This window comes from Erithacus rubecula, assembly GCF_903797595.1.
Source record: "Erithacus rubecula genome assembly, contig: scaffold_320_arrow_ctg1, whole genome shotgun sequence".
Taxonomy (NCBI): domain Eukaryota; kingdom Metazoa; phylum Chordata; class Aves; order Passeriformes; family Muscicapidae; genus Erithacus; species Erithacus rubecula.
The window spans coordinates 108,556-118,685 of record NW_027636010.1 but is presented as its reverse complement, the minus strand read 5'-3'; the positions used below and the strand labels follow the sequence as shown (position 1 = coordinate 118,685).

Genomic DNA, 10,130 nt, shown 5'->3' with positions numbered 1-10,130 from the left:
TTTTCTTTGGCTCCGCTTGTCCCGGCCCCAGTCGCGGCTCCGGCTCCAGCTCCAGCTCCAGCTCCAGCTCCAGCTTCAGTTCCAGTTCCAGTTCCAGCTCCAGCTCCAGCCCCAGTCCCAGTCCCAGCCCCAGCCCCGGCTCCAGCCCGAGCCCCAGTCCCAGTCCCAGTCCCAGCTCCAGCTCCAGCCCCAGCCCCAGTCCCAGTCCCAGTCCCAGTCCCAGTCCCAGTCCCAGTCCCAGCCCCAGTCCCAGCCCCGGCCCCGGCCCCGGCCCCGTCTCCGGCTCCTCCCGGGACCCACGGAGGGCACACGCGGCGCGGCCACTCCCGCCATCCCCGCCGAGGCTCCCCCGGCCCGAGCTCCGCCGGGGCCCGGGGTGGGTGGGGATGCCCGGCCCAGGGCGCTCGGGGAACGGTCGGGGGCCGTGTCTGGCCCCGGGCCGAGCGCTGACAGCCGCGTGTCGCCCGCAGGGAAGGCGCAGGAGGCGTTGCAGGAGCGGTACCGGATGGGTTCGCTGCTGGGGAGCGGCGGCTTTGGCAGCGTCTTCTCGGGCACCCGGCTCGCGGACGGCGCCCCGGTGAGAGGCAGGGGCGGAGGAGGAGGGAGGAGGAGGAGGAGGAAGAAGAAGACGAGGAAGGGGAGGCTGGAGCGCGGCGTGCTGGGCAGCGAGCTCAGCCCGCTGCTGCCCCTTGGCTCGTAGGTCGCCATCAAGCGCGTGCCCAGGAATCGCATCCAGCACTGGGGCGAGCTGGTGAGTGAATGGGGCCAGCGGCAGAAGCCGGGGCGTGCCGGGCGGCGAGGAGCCGGGGCTCGGCAGGGTGGGAGCCGCCGGGAGCCCTGCAGGGAGAGCGGGCGTGGGGTGAGCGGGGGGTGCAGAGCATCCCGGGCTGGCTGAGGAGCCCCAGAGCCCTGGCACGGCCTCAGCCCCGCTGACGGCATCGTGCTCCTCGCACAGCCCGACGGCGCCCGTGCGCCCCTGGAGATTGTGCTCCTGGACAAGGTGTCCACTGGGTTCCCTGGAGTCATTCAGCTGCTGGAGTGGTTTGAGCTGCCCAGCTGCTTCTTGCTGGTGATGGAGCGTCCAGAGCGATGTCAGGACCTCCGTGATTTCATCGCGGCTCGGAGATTCCTGCCGGAGGAGGAGGCGCGGGGGCTGTTTCGCCAGGTGCTGGAGGCCGTGCGTCACTGCAGCAGCTGCGGGGTCCTGCACAGGGACATCAAACCGGCCAACATCATCATCGACCTGGACAGCGGGCAGCTCAAACTGATTGACTTCGGCTGTGGCACCTTCCTCCAGGACACAGTCTACACGCAGTTTGCAGGTGAGCCGAGCCTGGGGGATGCTCCTGGGCATCTCATGGCCCAGCCTGGCTGTGGCACCAGGGATTTCCCCCTTTGCTGCAGGCCATGGCATTGCTTCTGCAGCCAAGTTGCTCTTGGGTGGGGGTCAGAGGGGGGCCAGCTGCCAGCTCTGCCAACCTCATTCACCAGCCACTCAGCCGTGGCTGGAGCTGGGGCAGCCAGCCTGACACAAACCCCATGGGGGTGGCAGAGAGGGGGGTCAGACCTGGGCACTGCTCAGTTTGGTGTGCAGGCGAGGAAGGGCTTGGACTGCTTTGCTGCCCTTGTTTGCCTTAGCTTATTAGTGTTTTCTGGGGGCAATGCAAGCAGGGAGGAGAGTGGGTTTTTCCCACCACTGGGTGGGTTTTTCTTCTGTGTGTCCTAGCTGGGCCTTCCCAGGGCTTCTACTGCCCTCTCCCAATACCAGTGGCTTCTTTTCCAACCCCAGATTTGTACACAAGAGCCAGGTGCTGACAAGGAGGCAGCAGGTCACCCCCTGTGCCACTGCTGCAGCCCCATCATGCCCAGGAATGCTGGGGCCAGGCTCTGGGAGCAGCAGCATTCCCCTGATGAGCTCCATCTGTATTCCATAGGAACACCATCCTACAGCCCCCCGGAATGGACCCAGCTTAAATGCTACCATGGCGAGGCAGCAACCATCTGGTCCCTGGGCATCGTGCTGTACCAGATGGTCTGCGGGAAGCACCCGTTCAGGAGGAGCCAGGGCATCATCTGGGGCCAGCTCAAGTTCCCACAAGGGCTCTCTCAAGGTGGATCCTCATCTCTGGGCACGGGGAATACCAGTGCTGGGAGACAGCAGTGGGCTCGTGAGCATCCTGCTCTGGCACCTGCTGAGGAGGTGGCTCATGTCCTGCTCTCCTCCAAAACAGGGAGTTGTCTGGAAAGTTTAGGCCCAGTTCTGAGCACATCCAGCAGCGCCTGGGCATGGGAACAGTGGGGCAAAGCAAACAGGGTCCTTCTCCAGCTGATTGATGGTTGCTGGTTTCTCTCCCCAGAGTGCCGAGATGTTATCAGCTGGTGTTTATCCATGCGGTCCTTGGACAGGCCATCTGTGGAAGATCTGTTCCATGACCCTTGGCTGCAGGATGTTCATCTGCCCTAGAAGATGGGAGAGATTCACAGGCACCATTTAATCCAGGAGCCTTTGATCAAACAGCTACACACATCTCTTGGTCACAAGAAGCAAAGAAACCCAGATTTTTTGTACCATGGAGCAGGGGTCATCAGATGGGAGCATCTGTTCTGGAGCTGAGCTGGTCTTGCAAGCACTGGCAGCCACCATTCGACCTGGTTTTACCTGTCCTGGTTCAGTGATGGCTGAGTCCCTGGGCAGAGCACAGACAGCCTGGTCTGGCCCCCAGGGAAGGAGAAGCAGCCCCTGGAGAAGCTGTACCAGGTGGGGCGGCTGCAAGGACAACCTCAAGGATGACAACCTCTGCCTGGCCCTGGCCACTGGCAGCTGGAGATGATCGACTTCGATTCTGGCATCTTCTTCAAAGACATTCCAAGCCCAATTTGCAGGTGAGTCCCCAGGCAGGGGGATGGTCCCAGATCTGGGCATGGCACGGCCTGGCTGGGTACCAAAGGTTCCCCCCTTTGCTGGGGTGGATGCAAGGAACTCTTGAGTGGCTGCCAAGCTGGTTCTTGGCTGTGGGCAGCTGCTGAGGGGCTGGATGTGCCATGGTGGCTGCAGGCTGGGCACACGTGCTGCCCTCCTGCTCTGCTCCCAGGGGCAGCAGTGACTGGGAGGTTTGTGCCCAGCTCTGGGCACAGCCAGCACGGCCTGGGCACTGCGGGGTTGGGACAAGGGGGACAGGAGCCTTCGGCTGACGGGCGGATTCTGGTTTCTCTCCTTGCAGCCGGGCTCTGCGGATGCTGAGGCAGCTCTGGGCTGTGCCAGGGCTCTGCTGGGCTCAGCCCTGGACACAGGGCTCTGCCCTCACAGGGCTCTGACAGCTTTGCACCAGACGAGCCCGTTCCGAGCGCACCGCCTGAGCTTTCTGCTTTGCAGGTGAGTGAGACGCTCCTGCAGGCCAAGGGTTTGCTGTTAGGGACACACACCCAATGGGCAAGAACCCACACTCTCCACGGTGCCAGCTGAACCTCTGGATTTCCACAGAATGTCCCACTCTTCATTCTTTTTTGGCTGGAATTGTGCAGTTGCACTTTTCTTCTTCTTCTAGAAGTGCCACGAGTGGGCAAAACCTGGCGAGGGGCCGTGTTCCTAAGGCAGTGCAGCCTGGAGCTGATGGAAGGAGAATTTCCATTCTGCACTCCCAAACCAAGCAAAAAGCTGTAAGTGGGACTTTCTTTAAGAAGCCCCTGACAGTTTCAAAGGGAATGTGCAGGTCTTTCACGGGGTGAGAAGGAAGAGCATCTCCTAAAGGATTTGGGCAGTGACAGAGTTTAGATTGCCAGTCTTGCCAGGAGCTGGCAGGGCACAAAGCAATTTCTTCTTGCTTCACTCCAATTCCACCACAATTTAAAATAACTATATTGGAAATAAACCTCAAAATCTTTTTAGAAAAGGTTACTGAGGCCAGTAAAATGGATCTATGCCATCAACTCATTTACAAAGTAAATAACTGAGTTTTCTGCTGCGAAAGATCAGTTATTAAACTGAATTAAAAGTTACAGAATATTTTTCACTGAAACTTGGGGGTTTTTTTTATCTTTCACATTTTATAGAGTTTTTTTCTTTTCTTTTTTTCTTTTTCTTTATTTTAAAACAGAAAACATGCCATAAAATAGGAGTGTCTTCTGTTCCTGGTTCCCGTGTGGAGCAGCTCCTTCCCGCTGGCTGAGCTGTTCAGGCAGAGCAGTCACTGGAAGAGATTCGCAGGCTCCCTGTTTGCTGTGTTGCCCCACTTGTGCCCAGCCAGCTTTTTTTTTTTTTTTTAATTCCTTGCACTTTTACAATATATAAATTACTCTGTTCCTTAAGTTGGTGTCTGTGTCTTCGGTGCTGACCTTGCCCATTGGCAAAGCAGATATTGTGGGCCCCATAGAACCAAAGATGCCTTGTGACACTGTGGGGCCTGGTGTGACGAGGAGACCATTGTGGGACTGTGGGGCTCCATGGAACCATGGGCACCATTCTGACACTGCAGGTGACTTACATTACCTAGGGTTCCTTCTTTTCCTCTCCCTGTCCCTGCCCCAGCCCAACAGTGCAGGTGACATAGTCATGGTTACCTCCTGCAGCAGCAACTGGAGGCACTGCAGGTCAGGGACAGCCACTCTGTGTCTGGAATGCTCAGCAGATGCTCAGCTTGGGAATTTCCTGCAGCCCCCGGGCCAGCCCCGCTGCCCAGCACAGCATCAGAGTTGGCCCCAGGGTTCCTCAGGCAGCTGCTGCTGCCCCAGGGACAGGGCAGCCTCTTTCCAGGGCTTCTCTGCACCCCAGGGGCTCCTGCTCTGCTTCTGGCACATTCCAGCTGCCACAGAGCCTGTGCCAGGGGAACACGTCTGTGCTGGCCTGAGCAGCCACTACTGCAGCCCCTGCCCTGCTCCCAGAGCCCGAGCTGGGGCTGCTGCTCTGCAGAGCACGGGGGCTGTGCTGCCCGGGGCCCTGGGCTGCCTCTGCTGGGCTCTGCTGCTCAGCCTGGGACACAGAGGCAGCTGATGGTGCTCCCTGCACTGACCCCCTCCCACACAGGCTCTGCTGGGGCTGTGGAGAAGCTCAGAGGTGCCTGCCTTTTTCCAGGGCTGCCAGATGCCCTTGGGGTTGCCCTGGATTCTCCTGGGGAAGGTCCCTGAAGCTCAAAGCAGTCAGTGCCCAGACTCTCTTCCCTGTGCCTGCTGTGTCCCTGGGGCTGCAGAGCTCTCCTGGGTCACAGCAGACATTCAGTCCTTGGTCTCTGGGTGACCCCACACTGGACAGGATTTTGCTGCAGGGCTCCATTTGCTGCTGACCTGATGGGATGGGCTGTCCCTGCAGATCCTCTGTGCTCTCCTGGCAGGCTCTGATTTCCTACAGGAAAGCGCTCACCTGCCACCAGAGCCATCACAGTTTCAGAGTCCCAGGCAGGTGACTTGGAGGGCATTTGTCACTTCCATGGCCACTGACCACTAACACAAAACACAAACATCTGACCCTGCCTTCAGTCCCTGAAGTACCACAGTGGAACCCTGATCTCATGGCACTGACTCCAGGGACAAACAAGCAAAGCAGTGAGACTCTGCAAAACCCATCTACACTCTCAAATCCAGAGGACCTTGGTGCCAGGGAGGAGATTTAGGGAACTTTTTCCTACCCACACATCATTTCTGTTTCTCTGATGTCAGAAATCCCCAGCATTTCTGCTGCGCTGAGAGTTTGCCACTGAGAGATGTGAGAAGCAAAGGATTCCCTGTGGCATAGGGAAGGTGAGGGGCTGGATGAGTTGCCAGCTGCTCTGGTTTTGCATCTTTGGCTGGAATCAGAGCACAATCACACTCCTGTGTCACCCTGGGATGAACCAGACCCTGCCCATAGCAGAGAGATCCCTTACTGTCTCACCTTCCCTAAAGGTCTCTGAGCAAGTTTCAGCACCCCTCTCTGCAAGAACACACACGGTTCCCTTGGCAAACACAACAGCATTTCCTCAGCTGTGGCATCTCTGCACTTCCCTGTGGGACATTCAGGGAGCTCCAAGAGGCTCTGGCACACATTTGTATCCAGGAGGGCAGCTCACAGCTTGGAAGAACACAGCAAGGAGACTCCCAGGTGTGTCCATGATGGGATCTCAGGGAGGGGGCTCAGCTCATTTCCCTTTTCCATGGACTGCTTTGCCCTCAGCCCCACAGGTCACAGGGAAGCTGGGACACCCCATTCCCATGGACACCCCTGCCTGGCAGGAATCCCAAGGGCAGTGCCTGACTCAACTGCTGCAATCCCAGAGCCTTCCTGAGAGCAGCAGATAACAATGACAGTACCAGAGCAGTGCAGGAACAAGAGAAGATGTTGTGGTGCTGTGGCTGGGAGGGCAGGGCAGAGACAGCCGGGCACTCAGGGCAGCATTCCCTTACCCAGCTGTGCATGGCACCTCCCACACACCAACAGTGCCCTCCTGCCCCCAGCACTGCTCTGTCCAGCCCCCTCTCCTTCCCCGAGCATCTCCCTGGGCCTGGACATTTCCCTCCTGAGAGCCCTGCCAGGCTCACAGAGCCCATCCCACCCTCTGTGCCCTCACCTGTCCCACACAAACCTGCCTGTCTGCAGGGCCCTGCTGGGGCAGGGTCTGTCTGCAGGTGGGCAAGGGCAGCTCAGGAGAGCCCTGCTGGGCCCTGCAAAGGGGATGCTGGTGCTGCCTGGGGCTGGGGAGTGGCTGAAGGCCCTTTAGGAGGCTCCCATGAGAGAGACTGACCACCCAAAGTTACGTTCTGGAGTCTTATAAATTACTCACCACAATCAGGTAGGTCAATCAATAAGGGAATTTATTAATTCGTTGATAAGGAACGAGCAAGCAGTGCTGGGGATGTGGGGAGTCCACGCTCCACCAACACATCCATCCTACACCCAGTCACTGCACTTTTTATAGGCAGTTTCTGGTTGGGCTGTGACATGTCTACTGTGCTGGGGTACAAGTCTGAGCAAACCCAAACATGCTGGCTAGCACTCAAGCAACAGTGGCTACAAGCCTCCACCAGGTCTGGACAAGGCTCAAACGTGTTCTCAGGTTACAGTCCTAGCAAGCAGTAACAAGTCTGTTCACATTCACACAAGCCCATGTTCTCCTTCTACATAAAAAGTGGATACAATTCATAATTATAGTGACAAAATAATAAAAAAAAGTCAGAAATGTCAAAGTCTCAGATACCTCTAATGGGTCTGACTGAGGGACAAAAGTAAGAAAGTGTCCCCACGCAGCAGTCAGAGCAGGAAATTGGAGGTAGCGGTGACAAGTGGGGAGAAGGAGAAGGAGGTCCTGGTGCCCTGGGGCACAGCAGGGTCTGTGCCACCAAGAGCTGTGAGGAGACACCTTGTCCTGAGGCACTGGAGCCTCCAGGCACAGCCCCAGCAAGGCTGGGCACTGTCACCCCTTGTCCTGCGTTCAGCATCCCTCCCACATCCCAGTGGCCTCAGGGATCTGCTGGGATGAGTCTTTGGTCAGGAATGCCCCTGGGGGTCTCCTTATGCTCCCAGGGACTGCAGGTTTTTCAGAGGACTTTGGGTTTTGTTTTTGCCTGGGAGTCTCTGAGAGCTATGTGCTGTAATTAGTCCCTTGAGAGTCTGTGTCAGTAACAACACTCAGTGGGGCTCAAGGTACTTTGGGTTTTTTAAGGTACTTTGGAATTTACTTTCCACACTGAGTGTCTAAAAAGGCTTTTGTGCAATCCTGGCCTCTAATTCTCTCCTCCAAGGAGTCCATGAGGAGCCTGTGTGGGGATGGACCTCAGTGGGACCCATTAATGCTTAGAGACACTTTGGGTTTTCCTCTGATTTTGACTCCTGGAAAGGTTTGTGCAATCTCCTCTCCAGCCCTGAGGTTCCAGGGCTCAGCACCAAATGCACCACAGGGCTCACTGGGATCAAGCAAGTCCTGACCAACATAGGTCTGCCTTGATTTCCCTCTTCTCTGGTGCAGTTCATTAGGAAGTTCTTTTTTGTTTGTTATGGAGAAATATTTCAAAGGGCTTCTAATAAATCCACATTCCTATTTTAATGGATATCTTTCTCTCTTTAGAGCAGAGGTGATTGCAGTGACTGATACTGATCCATGGTCTCTCCTAAGGAGGTCTGGTCAGGTCAGAGAAGCTGTGCCTTGAGTTCTTGGATAACTGGCTGCACACAATCAAAGAGGGGTCTGAGAGGAATGTTACATTTGTCTTTACAAACAAACTGTAGATCTGTTGGTAGGTAAAGTTAGCACCTATAGATAAAAGAAACAATGGGAGGGATTACACTGATTGATGAATGGAAAAAGAGATTTGCCTTTACAAACAAACTGTAGGTTTGCTGGTAAATAAAATTGGGTAACAGAAGATGAAAGAAGCAACGGGGAGGGGGAAAACTGAATTCTACAAGAATTAAAAATTAAAAGGGAGGGTTATACATTAGAGGGGAATGTCAGGTGTCAGGCGTTCCGGGAAGTCTGTGCCTCTCGAGTACCTCAGCCAATGGGGAAAGAGAGAGGGAAAAGCGGCCGGGAAAATAGGATAAAAAGGGAGGCTGCGTCCTCCAAAAATTTGAGAGATCCCAGGGGAATGCCCCATGGCCTCTCCCTTTATTCGAATAAAGCAAAAAGGACTCCTCTGTCTCCTTTTTGGACATAAACCTCTGGTGTTTGTGGGTTAATTTCCCTTACAACTTGGGGGCTCGTGTCCGGGATATTTCCACCGTCCGGGGCGGCAGGCAGCGGTGGAGCTGAAGGCGCGCCTCACCCAGTTTCGGTGATCAGCTCCCCGGGTGCCGGCTGGCACCGGGCGATCGATTGGGTTCCCGAGACTGTCCAGGAGACAGACGAGTGGCGGACCAGGGGGGTCCGTGAAGAGTCCGCAGGGAAGGACCACTGAAAATCTCACCGGTGAGTAAAGTGGGATCCTCGGGGAAGAGGTACACCTGGGAGGGCGCCCATGGAGGGCAGCACAGGTGAAACGGGGAACCCATGGAAGGTAGCACAGGTACACCTGGGAGGGCGCCCATGGAGGGCAGCACAGGTGAAACGGGGAACCCATGGAAGGTAGCACAGGTACACCTGGGAGGGCGCCCATGGAGGGCAGCACAGGTGAAACGGGGAACCCATGGAGGGTTGGAAGGGTGAAGCCAGGAAAAATATTGTTATTTTGTGTGGCCAGAGTATAAGTTGTCAAAGGGGCTTATAAGGCCATGTTATATAGATGCCCTGGGGGGGCAATACGGGAAATCGAGAAGGGATCTCGATAGTCCATGCCCTGAGGGGCAAAAAGGGGAGTTGAGAGAGGGTCTCGACAGCGGCGGATGGATGGAGAGTGTTTGTGTGTTGGAAGAGAATTGCGGAGGAGTGTGTGATAGGTATGGGTGTGGCAATGAGCGGCAGGTCCGAGCACGAAGCTGCGGGACCAGGAACACGGGCTGGGGCTGTGGGGCTTCCGGGGCTCAGCGCGGGGCTGTGCCTGACCCCGCCAGCCCCGGGCAGGGCCAGCAGTGTCCACTGGCCCCCGTGAGGCTCGGGGTGCCCCGGCCCCGTAAGGTTTGGGGTGCCCAGCCGCCTGCGATGCTGCGGGCCATGCTCGCTGGGAGCATCGGTGGGGGAGGAGCTGTGTTTGTACTGTGACAGGACACAAACTGACTCTGGTATACCGTGTGTGATAAAGAAAGGGAGAACGAGAATAAAGGAATATATGGGAAATGCAGATTGTACGTGAAAGATTAGGATTCTGTTTTAAGGATTTTGTGAGTTTTGCTGGAAAATACAAGTAATACAGGAAAAGGCATGGGAATTTGCTAAATGTGTGGGAGGGGTTTAAAAAGCATGAGTTTCTGATTGCTCCTCATTGTGACTGTAACTTACTGGGAAGAGATTTGATGACTAGAATGGGAAAGTAAATTAGTTTTGTGAAAAGTAACAAGAGTAAAAAATAAATAAATAAATAATAAGAAGTAACACAGAGTCTGTGTTACTGTCTGTAATATCTTTATGTTAAATGTCTGGTAAGATTTATGCTGAAATGCAGCTGCAGAGATATACAAAGTTTGTTTAGGCAAGCTGTGCAGAAAATATTAAGAGTTTACTCCACCCTCAGGAGTTAAGCTGTTGCAATATGTAGATGATTTGCTGTTATCGGGGGAGCAGAAAGAGGTGGTT

General features: G+C 55.8%; 1 protein-coding gene across 1 annotated transcript; it reads left to right on the top strand.

The window, feature by feature from the left end:
* Positions 1–253: 253 nt before the first annotated feature.
* Positions 254–1,646, top strand: LOC306815982 (serine/threonine-protein kinase pim-1-like; the record flags this gene model as incomplete). The annotated part of the gene is made up of 4 exons (XM_079332487.1): positions 254–577; positions 701–751; positions 956–1,322; positions 1,639–1,646. Coding segments are annotated over 4 exons (750 nt in total), but the record flags the coding sequence as incomplete, so codon positions are not given.
* Between the last annotated feature and the right edge of the window lie 8,484 nt (positions 1,647–10,130).